At 40.6% G+C, this 25,137-nt stretch overlaps 1 protein-coding gene across 5 annotated transcripts; it reads right to left on the bottom strand.

The window, feature by feature from the left end:
• Positions 1-566: 566 nt before the first annotated feature.
• Positions 567-23,539, bottom strand: LOC111243764 (monoglyceride lipase-like). 5 transcript variants are annotated; one of them, XM_086981423.1, is made up of 8 exons: positions 23,071-23,539; positions 15,223-15,400; positions 12,981-13,125; positions 5,389-5,498; positions 4,985-5,243; positions 3,009-3,213; positions 2,369-2,500; positions 567-2,110 (listed from the first exon to the last, which is right to left on the bottom strand). In XM_086981423.1, the coding sequence occupies exons 3-8, from the start codon at positions 13,115-13,117 to the stop codon at positions 1,973-1,975; spliced, it is 981 nt and encodes a 326-aa protein (XP_086837549.1). In that variant the 5' UTR covers positions 13,118-13,125; positions 15,223-15,400; positions 23,071-23,539; the 3' UTR covers positions 567-1,972. The 5 variants fall into 5 exon arrangements, with proteins under 5 accessions (XP_086837549.1, XP_022645551.1, XP_086837550.1 ...); XM_022789816.2 differs by lacking the exon at positions 15,223-15,400 and having other exon boundaries at positions 23,071-23,538; XM_086981424.1 differs by lacking the exons at positions 15,223-15,400; positions 23,071-23,539 and adding an exon at positions 19,232-19,519.
• Between the last annotated feature and the right edge of the window lie 1,598 nt (positions 23,540-25,137).

The raw sequence follows: 25,137 nt of genomic DNA, 5'->3' as shown, positions 1-25,137 counted from the left end.
CAAGTCACGTAACGTAAAGGTATTCGTATCCGAACCACCTTACATAATACGCTCTTAACTAAAAAGCTATTTTTGCAAAGATCGTAGTTCAGATATTTGTTCAATCCTTAGTTCTCCGTACTGTATAGGACTGCATCAGAAGCAAAACTTTCGGGTAGTTCAGATAAACAAATCCGAAATCAGATGTTAAGGATTCAGAATTACATTTCATACTACTTCAAACTGAAACTTCAACGTGAAAAATGGTCCTCGTAGTGGTTGACAGATTTGGGAAAACGTAGATATAGATCAACTTATCACAGAATCTAAACGAGACCAATTTGAAACTAGTCGTGATATCACTAAAGAATAAAACGTCTACCACCATAGTTTTTAACGGTTTGAGGAAAACTGGCATTAAAAAAAAACTCGGATGTTTGGGTGGCACACGGATTAACGCAACGGTATTTACTCAGTCGTAGTTCTGCCTAAGGAACTTTACTCTCGTTTTGTCTCGTTGCAACGAGAGAGACTGAGCTATTTATTCCGAAAGGGTTGTCACGGATGATAATGAAAAACAAAAAAAAAAAAAAACTAAAAAGATGCGCTTTATTTGTGGTAAAGCTCAGACTGGTCCTAAATGATGTGATACTTTGTGTTTAGTGGCAATGGAATCGTGCATTATAAGTTGCTGCCGCCTGGAAGAACGATTGTCAACAGCTGAGAGTATTATATAGCATGCCATTGAAAAATAGATCGTAATTAGTGAGCGAAAAAGGCCGTATCTTCCACCTGGAATACCAATGCTTCAAGAATTGTCTTATTTCAACTTATCCGCCGTATATAGTTTGGATTATGCACTTTTCTCTTCCCATTAAATTTTTATCCAACGCCCCAAGCAAAAACTCGGAACGGCATTGAGAACCATGATGCAGTTTTTTTTTTTTAACATAATGATAATTTTTTCGTGCGATTCGTCGTGGAAGTGCTTGAAGCCTGTAAAACGAGTGGCCTATACGTTAGTCCTTGGCCAATGTATTACCTGTAGGGTCCTTACCCCGTTATTACAATATCAATTTTATTTTCCGTATTCGTCGCTGAAACGTAAACGCTATCTCATGGTTTCATTTGATTCAAAATTTCATTAAGTGTCTTTTGTCTCGATTAAGTGTCTTTTGCCCATAGAAATACTACGATCGACTGTGCCAACGCGATCTCGTTTATATACTGTTACTGTATTTGCTTGTGCCATGTAACAAACCCTGTCTATAACCACTCCACTGCTGTATATTTTTTACTGGCTGCATTTTGATGTGTCCATTAACGCGTATTATCAAACGTTTAAATGAAATACCTACGGCGCGTACAAAAGCACGTACTCATGCAGACACGCAAGGGGGAGCGACGCCCCTTGTAGTCATTTTATCACTAGTTCAGCGGAGGCGGCGTCGAATGAAGATGAAGATGAAGATCACAAATGGAGGGCGCAACACGTACAATCGAATTTCCGCTTTACTACCGTTTGTGCTAACATGTTATTTATGTCGTTATCGTACGTTATTGAAAAATCTTAATTTGAGAGAGGATAAATTCATTCAAAAGCCAGGGCTACTGGCTTTGCCACGGACCTAATAACTCTTCATAGGCATTAATATATAAATCCTGCTTAGACTCATCGTGCAATCTGAGTCGCAATCCTTGTAAAGTAATCGGAAAAATACGTCCTTCTTGAAAAGGACTCATCAAGGGACATTTCGAATATCTATCCTTGTCTTCCACGTAGAAGTTGCTAGTTAATTACATCAGTGCTATGCTTTATCACTGTTGGACCAATCGTTCGCTACCTTTTCCAACTCAAAAACGAATATATTGGTATGCATGAGCCGATAGGGATGCTCCAACAATATATACTTTATGCCAAATAACTTGACCGTTACTATACGGTAAGTAAAGAGGATGTGTTTATATAGGTTGTACAGTTCTACTTTTTCTACTACTCTTTCTTAGGAGCTGCGGGGGCCTGAAGTTCTTTGAACCTCATATCCATCCATTCGAAAAGATCCTTCAGCAGGCGCTCGCGGATTCCGCTAGAAAATTCGTGAAGAAGACAATGCGCTCCGTTTTCATATATCTGCAAATATTGGCAATTGATGAAGTTTAGCGCCACGACTCGAATTGCGCATTTCCTACAATTTTGTATTTTAAAGAATTGATCTCGGCGGAACTTCTCGGCCGGAGCATTCCTTAAGACTTAAAAAGGAGGTCTTTTAATTTACATGTCGCCTTTGCGAACGACAGAAAGCTTTCGTACGTTAAGTGTCATATAAAATAGCGTTCCTAACAATGTTCCACCTAAAGGAAGAAATCGGCTCCTGTTTTTTTTTTTTACCTTACAGATCTTGACTTTAGCTGGCGCATCCTCAGCGAACTTTCGTGACGCTTTGACACAGCATAATTTATCGGCGCTACCATGTGATATAAAGAAAGGCGTTTCAAAGGACTTCACTCCTTTGTGGATTTCCTGTAATGGTGGGCAGTGATGGCGCGCAACAATTTATTAATTATTATTACAATTAAGCCGCCCCTACATATTCAGATACAGTTTCAGTGACAACTTTCAGCTTTCACAAATACGAATATTCTACGATTTGGCACCTCTAACACTCCTGTCTAGATACATTTATCCCTCCATATCGTCCTTCTTTGATCAATTAAAAAATCTCTATCATATAGCTTAGAAGTTGAAAGAAGAGAAACGCAACCTAATGATCGCCGCTTTGTTTATATATATATATATATATATATATATATATATATATATATATATATATATATATATATTCTTAACTTGATTATAAACAAGCGAATACCATCATCTAGGCGAATGCACGAAGAAAGCTATTGCTCAGCAAAGTTTTACTAAAAATAATGTTGACATACGAACTTTCTCTACTGATGAATCTTGAACAAAGGTATTTTCTTAGAATTATGAACGCGATAAGAAGAAAGACCATCATCGACTAACTTACGTCAATAGCATCGAGCATGGCACAAGCCGTGCCCATATGAATCCAGCCGTGATATCTCAAAGGGTCTCTGTTAAATTCTTCGGCCACGGAAGGTTCCGATACGCAGTCTTCAAATGGCAACTGGGTGACGGGTACCCAGCTAGGTAGGATAGGTCGGACTATTTTAGTTATATACTGTTTTGCCTGCAGCACCAAAGACGCCTGGCTGAAAGGTAAGCCAGAGCATAAAACAATTTAACCTTCAAGTTTTATGATGATAAGTACAAGATCATTAGTGGTATCTCGTTATAATAGTTCGTCTATAGTAGAACATGGCAGTTTAGTTTCTCAGTTCTAAGCGCCTACCCCCCAGTGGAACTTAAGTATAGGAATAGGGCGGAAAATAGGTAGAAGGTATTAGACCCCACATTTCTATTATTTTGAAAAAAAAAATTGAAACTTTAGGCCATATTCTTAGCTAGTTAAAAGTTATACTCCATTCCATGTAGTAATGAGTTTTTTGTAAGTAAGAATGACATTTATACGAAGAAAGTTGCATTATGTCATTGTATATACGACATGACACGTACGTATGACTTATGTATTGGGCCAATAGCGTGAACGCGTTGTTTATAACGTGTTTGCGCATTCGAAACAATCTGCGCGTCCTGTGTTCCTTCGTCCTTCACACATCCATTCATTCATTCATTCATCCATACATCGCATTGGGGCGCAGAAATCAGTATGAGACGGCTTTTATTTCCGCTTAGCTGTCTCTAGCCAAATTGATTGCCTGGCCTTCAAAAGTTCTTGCGTTGTTCCGCTGGCTTTCTGTATTGACTTCGACCGCTGGCCCCTTTCGAGAACAAGCCAACGGATCAACCAAGTCGAGACTTATATTCTGCGTGGCTTCGTCTGCTACGCACTCGCGGAACAAACGCTATCAGTAGGTCGCCAATCTTTCCGCTTTGTCATGCGATAGACGGTGTCTTCTTTTAATGAATTGCTGGGAACTCGAGAAACAAACCGGTAAACATTTTGCTCTATAATTTTATATAGAGGCCTTTGTAAATCATCGTTTCGAGTTCAGGGCTAATATTATGCGTGGCAAATGTATCGCAGCCCCCAAAGCCATTGCGAGGAATGCAGTTAACAACTATGATGCGTAAAAGTATGCCCCTCTTTACTTTTTAATTGTATACCGTATGCCACATAGTGCTTGTTCTACGTGCTATACACTTCCTAAGAGTTCACAATTAAATTTGTGCTTGCCATTTTTGCGCCATGACGCAGGCCGATCAACTTCGTCATCAACCTTGAATTTTGTTATATGGAAAAATGCTATGCCTCTGACCGCAGAGCGGAAGCATTTTCACGTGTTCTGAACAACTGCAAAAAGCGGGTCCTTCTCTCGTTGAGCTTCGTAAAACCAAAGGACAGGATCAAGCGGCAGTGCGCAACGCCATCCCGAACCCTACAGAGGGCATTACTAGACTGGCATGACGCAGTTCTCTTGAATCGTTCAGAGACTGGTGTTGACCGTGAGGGTTAAGACGGACGATGCGATCTTTTTCCATATGAGAAAAAAAGGCCCACTCTGAAAAAATTACACCAAGCCACACATCTTTGTTCCCCAAAAACTCTTCCCTGACATGAAAACAACCACTTCGCTAAGTTTCAAACTAGCGCTTTCAACTTTAAAGTTTCTAAATGCCCATGTTCCGATTAGCACGAAAGTGTAATGAACGAATGAACAATCCACTGGAGTAAGTTGTACAAATAGCTTGATGAGGATTCAATTCGATCCGGTTATAGATATTGCAATTTTCGCTGAGTGGGAGCCTTGGAAGGGCTTACAGACTCCTGCGTCCTATAGGTTTAAACAACTTGAACCTTAAGCTGAAAGAATATCTCCATTGTCGGATTAAAAGGTATGCAAGCATTGCTAAAATAAGGTTGGGCAGTTGGTCACCCGTTTTGCAGCGCAAGTTAAATACCTGAGGCTTATAAGTGGGCCCATTAGCATCAGCCCTCCACGAAGTCCTCCCGGATATCGCTGGTCGACCTGACGTCGAATCATATACAACAGTGATACGGCTCCCCCCATCGAGTGGGCAAATACGAACAACGGCAGTTTTTCCTGATTCGTGTGATATTTCTTGTAGACCTCATCGATGTGCATTGCCATATCCTGCTCAAGGATATTTAGAGACTCCATGTAACAACGGGGCTCCCCTGAACTTCTACCATGGCCGACTGCATCCACAATAGACAGGGTCATGAGAATAAATTCATATTAATTCGTGCAAAGCACGTATCAATGTAAATATATGTATTGCCAGTGATTATTGGTTGTCTGAAATAAACAAATGACCATGTCAGTCAGGAAAACGATACTAACCGTGATCGTGGCCAAACACGATGGCATCGTATTTTTGAGCGAAAAGTTTCGCTAACTCATCATACACCATGATATGTTCACCTAGGCCATGGCAGATATACAGCATGCATCTGTAATTCACAGGAAAAGGAAGTCAGGGGGGATTGTTACCAATCGAAATTGCATAAGGAGCTCCCCTCATACATATCTGCCTTGACGATATATATATATCTGCTTACCTATGGTACTACCTACTTATATGGGTCCGCACAATGTGAACGCAGAAATTTTTGCCTTCTGTAGGTGGTCCTCTGTTTATGAACTGATATGATACTGGCCCATTGTGTAACATTGCAAATGAACTAGGCCACTCAACCGAATGCGCCTTTTGTTCGCTACTTGGCTGTTTCTTACAACGAATCCCAATCCGCATGAAGAAGCGCATTGGGCGATCGTACTGTTATTATTGAATCAATATATATGTACTCTCGTATGCGCTTTATTGTGTATACCTTTGAATAAATTTTGAAACAAAAATACAAAAAAAAAAAACAAAAATAAAGGTCAAACATGTTGTCAGTTATTTAATTTGATAATAAGGACATATATGTATGAGTTAAGCGAAGTGCGCCGTGAGAGATATTGAGAGAAAAAAAAAGAAGTAACGGTTGTGTCTTTCTCAGACTTTGTGCTTTATTTTTAATATTAATGTGACTAGCAATTCGTTGAAGGATTTGACGCTGTAGCGAGTCCAGCTTGTTGTATCGTAATCCAGCGCACTAAAGAACATGTTAATTACTGCTCCAGATATAGGCATATTATAAGTGATATTGAAAAGCATAATATTTAAGATTCATTTACGCGGATAGCCATCTTACTCTACTTAACAAACAAAGTCCTCTAAAGGTGACGGGAAAAAAGACAGGAAGTTCCCGACCCGAAACAAACACAAAATGTTACAGTCCTGCTGTCAACTTGATAATAGGTCTGGCGAATCTTATATGTGTTATCTAAGATCGATTGTAAAGCATTAAAATCATCAACCGGAATGTTTTTTTTAGTGAAAGTAACGATGACCCCTTCCCAAAATGTGATTATAAACATTAGTGCATGCAGCCCTTTCTGATTATTTTGTCTTTTCCTATTCGCTTCCGACCCTTACGCGGTCCTAGCTCGGTGTATTAAGCAATCTCAATTCCGTTGTCAACAGAATAATCAGCAGGAACAGCATTCCTCCTCTTTCTACAGCGCTCCAATTTTTTTTATCCTTTCCCAGCGTTTATGTGAGGTAGCCAAGTGTAGTCTCTCCAACGATGCCGAGGAATACGAACTTTCATAATAAAAGCGTACTTGCGCTCGAAGGCCGCGCTTAACCACGGTCGGCTACCTATCATTCTTCCCTAGAGTGCCCTGCTCTGAGTCTTCACAAGCGCCTGCCAACAACAACCGACCTCTTGCCCTCTAACTCAACCGCGAAAGCTCCGTACTATCCACCTTTCTGGCGTTGGCCGATGTTTCTGCTACCGCTGCTTCTGCCGCTACATCTCCCTATATACGATCCCTTTTTTTTTTCTATTTTTCATGGGTATTAACCCTTCATCCCAGCATCTTTCCTGACTTTCGTTCATAATCTGCAGTCGCTTTCGACAGCCACGCTTCAGATGTTGGCGGCTACTAGGATTTTTGCCTGCCCTGTTCATTTCATCCCTCCATGCCACTCTGTGCTGCGATCCTCTTTTCAGTTTTGTTGCCCTATTTTTCTTCTTCATACTTTGCCCCCGCGCTACCCTCTTGTGCTCTTCCCTTCCATATATTCATGTCGCTTAAACATTTTGCTCGCTCTGTTGGCCGCGACGACCTTTTGCTAGTAAACTATCCAAACATCCCCGAACATCTATGGTGTAGGCATCAGCGCCTGTATGCTTCCCACAACCAGTTTAGACGCCTACCCGTTCTCGCCCCCTGTTTTTACCATCGTTACAATCTTCTCACCGTCAAACAGTAAGCAAACAGCGGAACACAATCTTCTCCGTCCAACATATATATATATATATATATATATATTTAGACGGAAAATACGAGGGTCAGTTGGCGTAGCCGTTATCTCTCGTTTTTGGTGTCTTTGTATGTAAAGACATTTCTTTCTAAGGTGCATCGCACTAGCGCTTTTCTCTGCTTTTCATCCTATTGTATGTTTTTCATCACCATCACTTCTGTTACTACTACTACTACTACTACTTTTACTGTGAACAGAATGGTCCTGCCTTCCCCACCGCCTTTCTTCGCTGCTTGCCGACTCCTTAGACGATGTCGTGTTTCTTCCGGTGCCTGTTTTGTCCTACGGAACTGTCGACACCCTTCAAACTGGCCATCACCTTAGCGCTGTCTGTTCCTCCGACCCGTTTAGCACAGAACTCGAACAAAGCGGCTGACAGTATCGCGCAGACGGAACACAGCAGCGGTCGCAGTAGAACGTAGATTACGACTAAGATGAGACAAAATGACAGCGAAAACTAGATAGGGTTTCGAGGGTGGGCGGCCGCGTTGGAAATAAGTCTGGTAGAGCAGATCACCAACATAAAAAGAAACAAAAACCGGCGAAGAAGAATCTGGAAAGCGTAGATACACTTTATGGTCTGTAGTGCGAGGAGCATTGTGGTGGCAGCTGCTTTGATCACCCGTGAAAAATCAACGCTATGACTAAATTCGTTATATCGATTTACTGTATAGGAAGGTGCCTTAGCTGGACCTGGCTCAACTAATGCGCAAGTCAGCTATCTGAATAGGGCTATTGAATATATTTACTTTTAAATTAAAAGGCAATAGATGATCTTAAACGAAATGTTCCGAACCTTACGCCCGTTAATGCTGATAGGTATTGTTTCCGACGGCTTGCTTTCAGTGCCAGTGTTCGATCCTTGCCTATCTATGTTTCGTTATGAATACCCCTTTTTGTAGCTTGAAAGCTTTGCCTAAAGAAAGCTTACCTAGAAGTGAAAGATCTTTTAGCTTCTTATCTATCAACACCATCTATTAACACCACAATTTGTTCTCCGTCTAAGTTAATGCCTTCGCGCTACAGTTCAGCGATAATGTTGATTCCCTCATAATATTTATAGTTATGCCTATGCAGCCTACTCTCTATTTAGTAATAATAAGACAGAACAATGGCCGGGCATAGTACCACAGCTTAATTATTCCGATCGGTCCCCTCGGAAATACACCGCCGGAACGCTGGATATAATATTATTTGCAGATATAAATGGATCGGGTTCGGTTGTTGCTGTGTGTCCTTTATCATATGCTGTCGGGTCTCCGACTACCGATTTATCCATTAGTCGGCATATATGTATAATAGGACTACCTGGTCGTATTGTTGCCGTTTTTATGACAGTCTGTCAATACCCCCATGGGCCTTACTTTCAGACTGGCCGTGTTGAGTCTCGCAAAGCAGCGCTATCGTAGTTAATGTACATCGCAGCTGCGTAAGTTTTTATATTCGTTTAGTTAGTTTAACTATGTCAGCTGGTATAATTTACCCATTCCAGCTATGCTTAGTTCAAAACACAGAACAGAAATTGGCTAAAATATCTCACTGTTATAGAAGCTGTTGATGATCTAGATTCATTGTAATTTTATAGATGTTTTCTACATTTTCGTGCCTAGAAGACTTCTTTCAAGCACCTTATAACACAAATTTGATATCGGTCAAAAGGAGCTAAGCGATCAAAACATGTAAAATTTTTTTAGTGAACCCCAGACCGCCTTCCTCTGTGCTATATATGTATAGGAACCTGCTATCAGTTAGAGTGAAGGATAATTCGGTAATCGTAAAACGCGGGGGCCACCAACAGACATGATTTATATTTATTTTAAAACTGTTTAATTGCCAAAAAGCAGAAAGCATGCCTGCGAGTACTAGTCGTGACCGTGTACCTCACGAGGTCACGCAATTTTTACAGGTTTTCTTTGGTACAATTTTTATATATAGCAGATACGTTTCAGAATACAAATATATAGCCTAAAGCGTAGTTCTAAGCGTAAGCTACGTATCCCTTGATGTAAACCGTAGTTTATAATAATTTCGGTATAAAGTGCTGGCTTAGCATCGTAAATAAGTTACGAATATATCAGTAGGAAGGTACACGTTCTCATAGACGTTAATCTCACACACGTATTATATCCATAGTTTTCTTTTATCTCAATTATATCAGAGCCTGCACCACTTTTCGCATACATGCACCCGCTAGTTGGATTGATGGTTGAGCTTTCGTTAAAAAAAAAAGACCATTTATCCTCCTCGCATGCGCCTCGACACTGTGGATAAACGTTAACTTTGTATCGGCTAAGCGACGACCTTACCATAAATTGACGATATATATATTGTCCTAAGATATGGAAGTAAGGCCATCCGAGCTAACACTACATGCAGGAAGAAACGGAAGCTAAAATGCACATTGTGTTTTCTTTTAAATGTATTAGGCCTTCGTCCACCCAGCAAGGAGCGGGTTAGTGTTAGCGCATGGTCCGGCAAGCACCTACCCCTCTTGCCGGATTGGAATTGTCTGTCGATTATTGCTCAGGCGCTGGCGTTTGCCTTCCTTACCTTAAATGTAAACTGTTTCGTTCATCTTCAACTTTGTGTTTGCCCGCTATGATTTTCCTTCTGCTGGCCATTGTTTAGCCTAGCTCAGTCTGTACCTAACCGTATTCTAGCCTGGTTCCGTTGGCTGCCTGATTGGCTACCTAGGCTACGTTTCAATCCGCCACCCGCCGCTGTACTCCACAGCAGGACGAAGACGAAGCCTGCACTGTCTTTAAATTAGCAGCAAAAACGTCAATTCGATCAGAACGATCTTCCGTCGACGAAATCGTTATAGAGAATCTGTCTGTGTGAGGGGCACGGCCAGATAGGACAGAGTTATTTCGCTGGTAGCTTAGAGAACAGTAATTTAAGGGATGTTCTGGTATTACGGCTTTATCGGGATAGGTAGGGACTTGTTCGGTGTTGCCGAAACAGCTCAAGAAGCGAAAAGTACGAACTTTTTGAGAAAGAGGACGGAAATCAGAGACAGTTCATATCGTCTCAACGTTATGGAACGATCGGCTGGTGCAAAAAGCACGACTACAATTTCTCAACAAGAGTCAGATCTGTGTGGTGGTTGTAGCATAGCCGAAACGGTGCTAGAACTCAACGATCTGACACCCAGAAGACGACAATGCGTCGTGCTCTTTCTCCGTTCTGTTAGCTGGTATAATTTCCTTGTTACTTAAGTCTATTGTCATTTACCGCGAAGGGAATAACGTGTTAGGGGGATGGTTCTGATCGCGTCTCGCCAAGCAGAACGATCTCGGAAGCCCCAAGTGCTTAATGGTTTTAAAATATACCGGAGTAGCTTATTGATAGAGTGATGTTTTAAGAAATTCGAGTGCTTACGTGACAGTCACGGCGATTTGTTTACCGTTTGTCGCTACTAGGCAGAGTACGTCCATGTATTCAGCAATAGCAGCGGCGGCAAAAAGTTTGGATACTACATGGAGACGCCGGGGCCAGTTGGTGACCGCCTGATTTAACGGTTGACTTCGTATGCAGTTCTCGCAAAACCATGGAAATGACCTTGTGGGAATAGCTATCCGGTTATCCTATTTTTTTTTTGTTTTACGATCCTATCCTTTTGGTCTCCCATTCGACCGTCGCTGACATACACACACAACGAAGAATCATTCCGCCTTCTGGCTACTCCATGTTCAATTGATATTGATTACGCTCTAGATTTAAACACGTAGAGTAAATGTCTTCGTATGGAGTACTCTTTACGCGAACGACAGACGGCGATACCACAGAGTGGTGTAGGTAAAAATTTCGTTCGTAATATTTAATGGAATCCCATTAGTTTTGGCAAGCTCGGAACGCCAATCCAAAACTAGGCGTATTGCATACATCCTGGTGGTATATATATAATAGAACTTATCGGATTGTACAGCTTCCTCAGAAGCTAACCATCCACCAACCTTTAAAGCATGTTAAAGGGAGGTAGAAAAAACAAAAACTGCAAATAATTCAGCGAAGTTGGTTGAATAGGCTAGGTGCTGAAATTAGTGCGACCTTTCTCTATAAATCTTCTAATAGGTTTCTATTGGAACAGTCGAGGGAGGTATGGGCAGGCATCCCTTGCATTACTTCACATGCGAACAACCTTCAGCACATTTAAGGCCACAACCTAACGTTACTGCAGCAATATTCAGGGTGAAATGAGATGCTTTCTTTAAGGTTCTGTACGCACCTGTAGTTCAGAGAATAAGGAATTTGTTAACCAAAAAATCACGCCACTGAGATAGATGCCATAGTGCGATTTTGTCAATTGGTACCCCTTGACTTTTACTACTATTGCGAGCCGGAATTTCAATGAAAACTCTGGAAAAAAACTTGAAAAATCTATGCTAAAAGACTCGATTCCAACAGTGGCGCTACTATACTGAATAAAAAACAGGTTGACAAGGAAATATCAAATGATGAGATTCGAATTTAGCAAAACCAGCAACAACTACGACGACAATATCATACGATATCAATGACCGAAAACAACAATTAGATCTGTCCTGCGCAAGAACATCACTCGCAAGAAACTGTAAAAAAAAAAAAAATTACAAAATTCATTATTATTAAAATAAATACTGCTAATATATGGGTATATAACTAATATATTGTACCGCTTGATCGTCTAATGTAAAGAGTCCAAATGGTTGCCATCTATCTTTCCCGGACGTACCGTTCGTTATAGCATTACGGGTATACACATACAGGCTTAAAATAATATTACTGGATATTTACTCAAGCAAAGCAAATTTCATAGGGCTGTAAAGCCTCGATGATTTTTCTTTTCATAACCTTTGTACACCATAATGACAATGTCGTTGATATTATCGACTACTAGATACACACTCTGGCCAATCGTCAATTACGTCATCATTTCGAACATTTCTTAACGATCGTAAACGACTATCGGTGTCGATCTGCACAACAGCATAAAACAACTCATCCTATTCCACTCCAGCTATTATAAGCTTAAACGAATATCATCCATATATCCAACAATAATTGTCGTAACTTAGCAAATACGACATCAGTTAAGTCAGATACGTAAAGTATATATAAAGTATTTGTTATTATTAAAAATCCACACTTTTTTACTAAGTCAGATTTGTTGCACTTTCTCTGCACCCCGGCCGGCTGTGGACACCCAAAACGGAGACCCAGACCGCGTCTATATGGTAGTCGTAGCGATAATTTACCGTTTTATGTTATCGTACGCCAAGTTTGCTTACACAGTGATTCAAAGGTCGGAGCCCTAGTTTTTGTTTAGTTTGAATGCCCACACACAGCGTCGCCCTCGTACCCTGTGATCTATTCGACAGTGTTTAACCTCTATATAAGCGTCTTTGCCGCTTCATTCTTTTCTGCGGTATTAAAAAAAAAAAAAAGAGGAAAATTACAGTATTAGAGTAGGAACGTTAGATCAACCTTCCTAAAATTCGAGATAGATAATCTCGAATTTCTAGAGGAGAGCTCAAAATCAGATACGCATTGGCAATAGGCAATCGTAGGTGCTTACCTCGCCTTTTCGATATTATTCGGCTTCCATTGTTTACACCAAATGGTCCGTTTTTTGTCCTCGCTGTGCAGTTGGTAACTATCTTCAACAGGGGGTGGAGGCACATCCTCTAGCCGAGGAGACACCTTATTACCCATATACGCCACTGAAACATAGCACCATTAAGTTAGGTGAGCTTTTATAGCTGTGGTATCGAAATTCTACAATACTTTTCGTTATCTCATTATCGACGCGCCCTGTGACAAACTGTAGGCGCATTGTATAGCGTTGAATGTGAAAGGAATTACGAAACAGCATGTTTCGGAACGGCTCCACGGTACAGTGTCTTCCAGTAATCCATGAACTGGGGATTATTGTGTAATGATATAATATTGCACGCTTTAATGCTAGGAGTGAAAATAGTAGTAGAAATATAAATATTTGCCATTACTCCTCTCATAAATGTAGTGTCGTGTTTTTGTTAATTATCTAACCATTGTAAAAAGCTAATTTACTTCGTATACAAGTCTGCGTTAGATAGCTGTCAAAAAACGTTAAGTTACTTGTACATAGTAAGCATTGTCTGCATAAACATTACTAAACTTTTGCTCTATGCTAGTTTTTGATAGTTCTATGCATAGTTAGAGACCCGCAGAAAATAGCAATTCAATCTAGCAAAGGCTTATTCTATACCCGCATGTACACGTGAGATCGTAACACTGAGAACAAAGGTCCTACGCCTTAGCCTGTTTCCTAATAGGTTTTTGTGCTGAAAAACATCTGTAATGTAGATCTATACTATCTAGTACCTCTGTCCTGTCCTTTGAAAGGCCACTCATAAACTTGACATTAATGCACAAGTGACAGTGGGTCGAAATCACAGTTTAGCTCGGCACCGGACTATAATATAGTCTTTACTGACATCACAACATAAGATAAACATCATTTACGTTTTAATAGATCACAGTTCTTTATTGATTTTTGTCATAGTTTATATAACATCACTGTTATTGAGGCCGTTTCTAGTTTTCGTTGCAAATTGTCGTATATTTTTGGAACGCTCGCAGCACGAAAGAGACATCTCCTGGATCAGTTAACACTGCCACAGGGTCACGCTAGCCCCTTTTAGTTGAACAGTTAAATTACCTAGACGAACGAGAGCTCCGTTGTAGCCATCGTCAGATTACTCAGCAACGCACGTTGTTTTGGGTCAAGCAGAAATGAAAAAGACACACTAACAACACTTCCATTTTCACGCAATTGCTACACAACGATTTATAGGGCCTTGAACGATGATGTTTCCTCAGCTGGAGAGGGAAACATCAACTTCAGCTTGACAAATAAGCGAGAGGCACCGTACAGCCGCTAGCTGTTATTTGTGAACGTTCAGTTCTTTCCATCAGATTTTCTAAGTTATGCAAATGTATCGTTCTTATTGTAGGTGCAGAAATAAAATTCATATACTTCAAAGCTAATCCTCTCTACTGGAAAGCGAAACCTTACATTAGCTGCTTTGATATTTCTTTCTGTTCCGCAACTTCGATAAACGCAGCCCTACGCCATCTTTCGATCACCTACATAGTATAGCATACTACAGCGTCGGTCGGTGTTTTTCGCGTAAATCGCAACTTGCTCGTACCTTTACGCTTGTGATGCGTACCGCTCAGCTTGAAAATTTCACGGCGTCCACATACAAACACACTGCAGACGGTTTATCTTTTATAGAAAAAGCGAAATGTGTTTTCCTCATCGATTGAAGCCTACCCGGTAACTGGCGCTTAGCCATCGGCGAAACGTTCGTGATATTATGTGAAACATAGTTGTAATACTCTTGAGGTAGACGCATTCGATGTACGATGATTTGCGCTCACTTATACTGCTATCGCTATCGATCTCTATATGATATTTTATTGAATACAACAAAGCTTGAACTACGACGACAGGTCAATGGCATTGTGTATTCAATGCGATGTCCGACGACCCTACGAACCAAACACCTCCTGATTTGTACATCCGTTTGTCATTTCAAGCTCTGTTTCTGTTTTCCCTTTGCGTACACGTTAGATACAGATGTTTTTCGTTGCAGGTTATCTATGGGGTGCAATAACAATACGAATAGATGTTCTTATCTAGTTATTGTATCGACTTCACCCGACCAATCTTGCTATTATATGACAAACCTAACACTGCTCAGTCTGATGGCTAAAATTTGCAGCAAATCTCCTAGGCGGTGTTCTAAATTTGATGATTATGCCAAACTTACAAACAAGATAGCCAGGGCGGGTCCTAAAGTACACGAGCTGCCTCGCTGTTGTAAGACGTCAGGATGTCTGTAAACCCAGAGCCTCGTCAGTCTGCCCGGAACCGATCGTCACGTGATGGTCTAGACCGATCTGTGTATAATGCAGATAGCTGCCATTGCTTGTTTTGACAGGTCGTCGCTATACGAGAGATCAACGATGACCACAATAAAGCGCTCAGCAGAGTTTCTCCAATTTGATCATTCGTCTATCTATGGGTACGCAGGACGAAAAACACTATTCAGGTATACATTACAAATTAGCTTAATGGTTTGTTATATTAGAATATGCAGTTATCATGTAACTTTCAAGGCAACCATTAGGAATCATTGTATCAACTTAGCGTAAGTTCCGAGCATGATACCTATCTGGTACTCCCGTGATTTCGAACAGTCGATTTTTCAAAAAAGCTTTTTTTTTTTCTCATTGACACGATACAGTCTACGTTGCCCGCAGCGACGGATATCAATCAGTTAAAACCAAAATCTTTGTATACTATTGGCTTTCACACCTGCGAGAAACGTAGGACACCGACTTATCATGGAGGTGCATCGATTACTAAAGTACATCGATGCAAGCACTTTTTCCCGTTGTGCAACAAAAGCGAGCCCGAAATCCTATTAGAACCAGATGCCATTGACATGTCAGATAGATTAATATAATAGTGTCATAGAAATCCTTGTACAGCGAATGTAACGTACATCTCAAATGATCCTGTACGAATCCTGGTCCACATGGCGTCGGCACAGAACTCTCTCTAATACAATGAGGTTCGCGTTTCATCGATGCAAATTAGACTATAGAAAAGAAAAAATAGCGATCCTGAAGATCGCTCAAATTCACTTTAGAAAATTTAGTAGTTGAAAATCTTGCCCCCCCCCCCTCCCCCCGTCCTACGCTATCTCCGAAAGTGCTGACGTTGCACCGTTATATATAATGTACGTAATATACGCATGGTTTTTGGTAAATGTTTTCCCAAAGGCCAAATAATGTCGATCCTTCACTTCTGACGACTAAATATAAATAGAACGTAAGTTCTGCCAAAAAAAACACCAATAGGTGTCGCTCCAAAGCATTAGCGAGTTCGATCTAAAAGCGTATAAGAATCTACAAGATCTATATCCGCTTATTTCTTTATTTCGTTGCCACAATGGACATCTTTCTAAGACGAACGTAGGCTATAATGGATGGTTTCAGCTTCACTGGATATTCATTCGGCTGCCGCAGTAAGTGGCTTTCTACAGGTACAATTGCTGCGGACCTTTTGGAAGAACGGTCGTGATCGCGCTGGGCTTTTTCCGATGAAGTCTGCAAGTAACTACATTAGTCGCCGACAGAAGCGGTAGCGCCACCACCATCAGTAGGGAAGTAGAATGCGCCGATCCAACAGCGGTTTTAAGCACTGACTCTGCAAGAGTCGATCCGCACCAAACAAACCACTGGTTGGTTAGCCGCTTCTGACTTTTCGTTCCCCCAGCCAAGAAGTATAGACGCTATTACTGAAGGAAGTGATAGGGAAAAGGCAAACGAGCGACTAACGCGATGGCAAGGGTTTCAAGAAAGAGGTTCTCAAAACGACCGAAGAACCATCTTGGAACGTCCTCAAACACACGTTAACAGCACGCACAAATGCACACGACCACATGAAGACATTTACAAAGTCAAGGTCGTACGATTCGAGTTTTGATGATTCCTGTCTCGATAATGCTGATGGATATGATCAACCAACTTCCATAGAACCCGACAGCGTAGCCTGCTCCATGAGATGGATATTTTAAATTTCCATTATTTAGAAACATTTATCTAGAGATTATATGTCTTAGTGCAACTTATCAACCTTTGTCTTGACTTAGGAGCATCAAAATTATTTTTATTATCGGTCTTCTTTAATGGCATACGGAAAAGTCATTTGCATATTATCATGGTTACAGACAACAGAGTACGTTTCATGCATAACATGCTACAGGTCTCGGATAATGCCTGAATGAATACCCGTATCACGTATTGAGAATATATACCTATAAATTGCGCTATAAAATATATAAGTTAGCAAGATTAAGTTCTTTTTAGTGATTTATCATATCATTTATTACCCTGTCTCTGTTGAAGCGATTGGAGGAACAGGCTGTTTACATGACGGATCCAAGCTAAAGGGACGCTGATTTTATATCGAGACAATCGTTCTGATGCTCAGTCTCATACATGTCAAGCATAGTCACTGCACTACATTGCTTTCATATTCATTAGATAATTTCAATGATTTGCACCAACATGGTACACCTGCTATGCACCAAGGACCTAGTACTGGATTCTTATAACAATATTTGCTGTTCTTGTTCCGAAACAACTTTATAAACGGGGGTTTCAGCTAGGTTTTTATCGTTAACTTATTCGTTATAATCATCATCGAAGTTGTTTCGTAGAACAGTTTTTATATTGTAACAACTCGGTAGATGTGACTTCGAACGTATCACATTAAGTTACAAAGACGAACATATTTCAACATTACACGATGGTATCGAATAAGAGCGTGTGGTAGGTTAAGTAAAACTGTCACAACAACCTCGTCTATTCCGGTCCGCACCAACAGAAAATAAAAGCACCACTTCGTAATAGGAACATAATGGTCCCCTTCTACGAAATGTAAAAGTCTACGAAGTTGTCAACCTCCAATATATCGTTTTATGCCAAACATAGCAGTTCGCGTACAGTTGCAAGCGGGTGTTCCCGTGATAGGGCAAATCGATAAGGTGGCAAAACCTTTGTTTCGAACGGAGCTTCTAAAAATAGCTCGCGTTAGAAAAGTTACGTCTGAATCGATGGTACTTGAGTACGGCCCTCAATATCATATGTTAGCCGATGCGGAAATACGGAAAACGAATACCGATAGACGTTCAAGTATTTATACCAACGCCGATGCAACTCTTCAACAGTTGTGTACCTTGCGATACGCATTCAAAATACTTCTTAAGCAGGTTATCGGTGGCCTATTTGAGATATAGGACATGCTTCGCCGCCTATTACCATCTCCTAGTATCACACTAACTTGATTGCGGGCAAAGGCCGTCCGTTCCTCAATCTATGCGATAGTTCAAGCGTGGCAACAGTAAGCATTAATGAACGATGCTCTTCATGAATTCTGCCAGCATGGGCTTTCCCATCAATAGCGTCCAAACAGCTTTTTGACCTATAGATAGAACACCACCATACGTGCCTATATCCAGCTGGGAGTTAGTTAATGGGAAACCAATTTTTTGCTTATCTCTTCCACCTTCAACGTTTTCGTTATCATTTCTAACACATACTTCAAGGAATCCCGTACTGAATAGCAAGAGCATGTTGTTTCCGCCATATTTTTCAAAAACTCCCCTAATTACAACAAACTGTTCTTCCGCTCAGGGTCCTAACATGTAGTCACGCCCTTCGTGTTCTTCTGGAACTTAATTGTTGTCCGTAAACCATTGAACCAGTACCTGACTGTTAGTTCGTTAAAAGTTTATCGGTGCTTACTTCCAGAAGTTGAAAGAACTTCTTGTAATAATAATGTTTTCACCTTTTCAATAGCTCCGAACAGCAATACAATGGTATTAACCTATTTTTGCTTAATTGCTTATCATTAATCCATTATGAACCGCTAGTTGTGCGTTGAAACCAAGCTAACTAACTACACGCTGTTCTTGTTGTTTCTATAATAGCCTTTGATTTCGAAAGTAACGTTCAAGTTAGCTCTAGGATTGAGGACTTAACACGACAGTCTTACAATGAATGGCTACAGGCAACGTATTCCGACATCTTGGGTCACGCTGGTTCAACAATCCCTGACAAGTGAACCGTCAATTGTCGCAGTGGGTTTTCTAAAGTGCGGCTACGTATTTGTTGCGTTAGACATTTAATGATCAGGGTTAGCTAGCCGTCGACGAAAATTAATCTAGGTAGCTGTAGGTGCGCTAGTTGCTGGCTACAAGACACTACCTTAAAATAGAATATAAATCGCGAAGCTTCGTGAAACTGTGACGAGATCGCAATATGAGATGATCTGTGTGATTAGCGCCTGGGTCGACAACGATTTCCTGGACACTTGGAAGTCTCCATCTTATTTATCACACGGATAGAAATCCACGCAGCGTAACGAGAGCAACAACGACACCACTCCACTTCACTCCACTCCACTCTCTAATCGACCACGAATATTTCGCTGACATAAATATCACCCGACGGGTTCGGTTAGACGAGGCTTCTCGAAAACCATCGGTACAAGGTAAACGTATTATTAATATATCGTTGAAAATTACAAACTGGGTTGTTAGGCGTCAAGGATTGAACAACGACCTGCACAGAAGAAACTTTGTTGTGCTTTCTTCTTTGGTTCTTCTCCGTCTATATCACAAGGTTGATGCTGCTTGCTGGAACGGAATGACAGGGACAGATTAGAAATGATGTTAATTGATCAAATGTTCCGAGGCTCTGGCAGACTTTGCCATCGTCAACAAATACAAATTTGATCTCGTTACGAGTAGCGGTGAACGTATCGTCCTTGTTGGGCGACAAACAACTGGGCTATAGGCGTTGAACATTAGGAAAAAATTGCGCAATATCATCCCCCAATGAAAATGAGCCCATTCAACGAAAGCGTTGCAACGAAAAAATTATACTGACATCGAATGAATCGTGTCCTTATGTCACACGCATTCATCGCCTCGTGACTTACGGGCATAACACCGGTTCAAAATAGCCGTCGTCTATAAATAGGCCCATGCTACGATTCCCACCTGGCGGTGAAATCTACATTGATTACTCGAAAAACAAAAGCGAATGGCGTATGGATCGATACTAAACCGTACAGCCTTCACAATCCAATCAATGCAGTCCACAACGGAAATATCCGTCATCGAACATTTAAAGGTCAGCCGGCCTCCAGCCCAAACAAAAGCCGGTGCACATACTAACATACATGTACGCTTATACTCATCGACAGCAAACCGTACAATCTCGTTCCGCTGTTACCTTTGACTGGCGCTCACAGGATGACTAATTGGATACGAAAAACTACCGGGGCACACAGTACGACTGAAATTAATGACATCAGTACTAGTTTGTTTAAAGTTATTCACGGGCCCATAAACAACACCGCGGACCAAGGGCACGTCTGCTATCGAATAGGTAGATACCGAGGCATCTACGGGGAGATCACTTTCTGGGCGAGAACCAGTTTACAATACAATGGTCGTCTATAACGGATAGAGGAAGCGTTGTCGGGAAAGTTAGTAGTTTGTCACGACAGTGACTTGCTGCGATGATATTTTTCCATTGTATTTTGCATGTCTAGATTATCGACGATTAAGCCGTAACAGGGTAGAGCTCAAAACCAAAGGACTTGTATTCCATTGCCATACTTAAGAAGTTCATTTGATGCTTCCTCTATGATCACCTCTAATCCCTAATGTTATTACTGCTCCCAACTCAGAAAAACCTACTGATAATTCTGCCGCTGATTAAATCGATGCTGTAGATTTATGCTCACGCCTCAAGTTGCTTTTAACGCTGCAGTGAAGCCAGCGTGAGGCGTAATTGTATTATTGGTCAACTAGTAAATATAGGACAAGATGGAAAATGTCTCACAGCTCTTCACAGCATTTATGAAGAACGCTCGAGCGAACCTGGCATCATAATCCAAAGTACTTACTCAAAATGAAGATCTCTAACGACGGACCTACCGTCCTCGATATATTCAATCACTACATCGCTAGAAAGGAGAAAACCATTCAGATCAACGAATCGATGACGGCCTGTTAATGAGCAGATAGATCAATTAAAAAAACAAACGATCCCTGATCCGTTCATATCTGACGGCTGCAGTGGACCAAAACAATGTTATATTCCGTCGCGTTTATGCCGTCGAATAAATATTACGCAATTTCTTTCGGTGTTAGGTCAGCATGCGAAGCCATACACGTAATAGATGATCATCATATCTGAAGCGAGACTCGTTTAAAAATTGTAAATAGAAAGGTCACCACCTGCCAAGCCTAGAAAATGGTTTAGCTTTATTAACGCTTTACCATTGTTATTATTAAAATAGACACGTGTGGGAAGCGAAGCAAACGTGACCAGGATGCAGAACCTTATGTATTATCCCTTGAAATATATAAAATTGCAGATATGTGACAAAGTACACTAGACCTTCGACCCAAACAGGTGGGCGCCTCATCCACCTTTGGCTTAATCTTGAGATCAAAAACTCTAGCGGAGCGATGTAATATATCTATGTATTTACGTATATATTTACTGAGCAGAAGGCGCTGGTAGTAATTATTTGTATCAAAGCTATTTAAGCCAAATTAAGGGAATAAATACCTACACCATAATCACTTGAGTATAGTCTGGTACTAAAACTTGTGTGTAAGTAAGTTCTTTCAACACCCATCAATCCGTAACTTGTACGTTGGTAATTACGTTCAATAGACGATGATTATTTGTGTGTGAAAAGAGGAGTAGTCTCAATGATTCTACGACTATTCTACATATATTAGCTTCAAGTCTGAACCATCTTTTTATTAAAAAAGATGTTATTACTACTATTGATTATTAATATAATGTAAGTTAATAATATAATCGGGAAACTTACTGTTATCAACAGCCCCAACAAAATTGTTAAACACTATTATATCGTAGTGTTTAGCTCTTGATTCATTTATTAGACTAGCTACATTATCATGGCGGACTGTTTAGCTCCTGATTGTTCTAAAAATACCCAGTCATTAAATAGAACTGTTGTTCAGTTTGCATCGTGAAGCCTTCCTTCTCATAGCATTTGTTTCCAGGAAGTAATTTCCAAAAGTGTAAAGTAAAATGGATACATTTATATATTATATGTATAAAAGTGTACTACCTTTACCAACTATATATATATATATATATATGTTTTTAGGCATACCGAACGATAATGTTTGTTAGCCATATTTGTTATAGGGCTTTCAGAGATGGGGGTGTTAAACTTAACACCCCATCTCTGAAAGCCTTAGTGTTTAGAGGCGGCGCCATTTCAGCGAACTAGCGCCTTGACATCATATTCAGTTTTTTACTCGTCCTATATATAGTTTGATGTCCAGCAGAGCTAAATACAGTAAATGGCCTTTACATTAGCAGCGACGGTATTGTCTTTAGCGGTCAAATTTGCGACGCACAACGATTTTTCCGTTGCTATGCCAAGCTCTACGCCATGTTTCAATTGAACTATCATTCCGTTCCAATATACGTTCGCTAATTATTCAAAATTAAATTAATAGAGCTTTTTATCAGCACCGAGAAAAGTTACCGTGTGAAGTTTTGCCATCAGGTAGGGTTTCCTTCAATGCATTATAGAACAATTCGTATATATATATATATATATATATATATATATATATATATATATATATATATATATACCGTTCCATGGATTTAAAGCTGCTATCCGTAAAAACCAATGCTTGGTGTTGATGTTAGATATTAATCCCATTGAAGTTTTGTATCAGGTAAATATACACACCTCAACTGAAGGAAAAAGTGGCAGAGTAAACGATTTCTTTTCTATGCTATGACACTTTCTGTGAGGGGCTACCACTTTTGCGGTGACCGCTTGTCATTAGTACACGAAGTCTAGCACACGCACTCACATATCATCTGCTCGTCTCGTTCATCGATCATTATTGTCATGGCCGCCGTGCCAAACTAGCGTAATCTCACGTTATGGAAGCCTAATTATTAGAAAAAGGAAATGCGATAACTGAACAGCAGGAAAAAAAAACCCTAAGGCGTATTTTCTCACCAACCTGATTTGTATTTCCAGCGTTTTGTTTTCGCTTTATGTCACAGCCCCTTCGAAAGCAGATCTGAAGCCGCAACGTATAGATTTCCGTTTCACCTGTAATCGACTTCTGTTTCGTTCTCTGCGAAAACTGACTTAAATCGCCCACCAACTGTAAAAATGATGCTTGTCCGGATCGTACGATAAACTCTTAGCGCAGTAATGTCGTTGTTGTATTTAGTTGAACTAGTCTGAATTGTGATGATAGATCTTTTGTCGAACGGTTATCCCTGTCGGCAGAAATGTTCCGTCTGCGCCGGGACCCAGCTATGCTTTAGTCACATTGGCCTGCCACAGATGAAACGCGTCAAGAGGCGTAAACTAACACAGAGGGGAAGCTAAGTCTGGGTGTGGAGCCCACTGTTGCTGAGCACATGCTCTGTACCCAGTGAAAGCCGTCGTACGGTTCGTTCGCGCACTCCAACCGCACGTGACTGCCGTTTACGAGAGACGCCTTCCTCTCTGCGAGAGGGCGATCCGGCGAGGGCAGTCAGGGTAAATAAAGAGAACATACGCTGCTATTATTGCTAGTGCTAGATATTTGCAGAGCAGGGCTAGGTGAAGTAATTAGTGCCTATAGTTTTCGAACTCGAACAGCTATTTAGCTGCAGACAACTTTTGCACCCAGGCTTCCCTGTGTAAATGACTAGGATATCAACTTTTTCTTTCTGCGTTCAGCATTGTATATTTCTCTTAGATGTCAATAGGCTTTTCATAAACTGTGGACACGTGTCCTTGTTAACCGCCACTTTGCCGTGAATGTGTTTTTTGAGAGCAGTGTAGGAGAGGGTGGGAATGGTAGACCTTCTGCGATTACCGCTCGAGTCGGCCCAACGTCGCACGAAGGCGACGCCAATAGTTCTTCGTATTCTCATTTTGAAATTCGTTTCGGTGACTAATATTCGCGTATTTTTTATGTTTAGCGCCATAGGTGTACGTGTCTCGTGTGGGGGAATCGTTGAGTCAGATCAGCATACAACTATTGTTCTTCTAGAGATCTTCAAAAGGTTTCACGAATGAGAATAGACAAATTGAGATCAGTGCGAAAAATCACTATAGAGTTATTAAAACAGTAACTTTTCAGAGGAAAATATTGAGGATTGTGCACAATTGCCTCTATAATGGCGAAGCTTGGGGTTGTCTTGGGTCATACGCGCTGTCCCAACTAATTTTCGTCGCACAATTAAACCCCCGCAAGGCATAACAACATCTTCTGTGCACCCTTCCATTTCGATCATGAAAGTTCCTGTCGCTCACCAAAGCTGATTACGATGACGTGTCATCACGTCTAAACAACAACTTTGTGCCGTTTTATGATTTGATGACCCATGTTGCATGTCGAAAGTGTATACGTCTATGACATATCATCAGCGGGATCAGCAGTGCGCTTGACCGTACTCTACTACACAATTGTTTTTAATGTGTTGTCAAACTAAAACAATAATTAACGTTAATCACTCATCCGTACGTCAAAAAATGTTCACCCTTGATGGTTCTGCATGGGACCACGATGCGCCCATTTAGCAGTAGTTTCTGGGACGCGTAAGGCTCCACAAAAAACTTAATTTTTTTTTTCTTTTAAATTTATCTTTTGGCGATAATTGAGGGGCCGGACACTTCGGAATTAGCCGAATTGAGCCCTAACATAATTAGATAACACAATATTTAAAACCCTTTGAATTCAGTACGGAATGGCTTTTTTCTTCGTTTGAAAAATCCCTCTTCTGGCTAGAACTACGTTTATATCGTTATATAAAGCACTCTAGTTACTAAGCGAATGTGTATTTTCTCTATCTAGGCTAGTTTAGCGATCGTTATCATCTCTGTATGAGAGATATCAATATAGAAATAAAAAAAATATACAAAACACATATTTACATCGTACCTAGTATAGTGTCACTATTGTATTTCTTCGACAATTTTAATGTGTTTCATGGTCTTGCTAAGGCTTGACTTGACGTCAAGTATATAATATGTGTAAGGATGAGCGAAGGTTACATTTTAAATACATAGAAATATTAACACTTACGTT

Source organism: Varroa destructor, unplaced genomic scaffold (genome assembly GCF_002443255.2).
Source record: "Varroa destructor unplaced genomic scaffold, Vdes_3.0 BEIS01000002.1, whole genome shotgun sequence".
NCBI lineage: Eukaryota > Metazoa > Arthropoda > Arachnida > Mesostigmata > Varroidae > Varroa > Varroa destructor.
This window is presented reverse-complemented; position numbering and strand designations above follow the sequence as displayed.

Bases quoted from the DNA above. Each gene is read 5' to 3' on its own strand.
- LOC111243764 (XM_086981423.1), bottom strand. From the start codon at position 13,117: ATGGGTAATAAGGTGTCTCCTCGGCTAGAGGATGTGCCTCCACCCCCT. The intron at 3,214-4,984 runs GTATTTAACTTG...CTTACCTTTCAG, and splicing joins GGCCCACTTATAAGCCTCAG to CCAGGCGTCTTTGGTGCTGC. The intron at 2,111-2,368 runs GTAAAAAAAAAA...CAATATTTGCAG, and splicing joins CTAAAGTCAAGATCTGTAAG to ATATATGAAAACGGAGCGCA.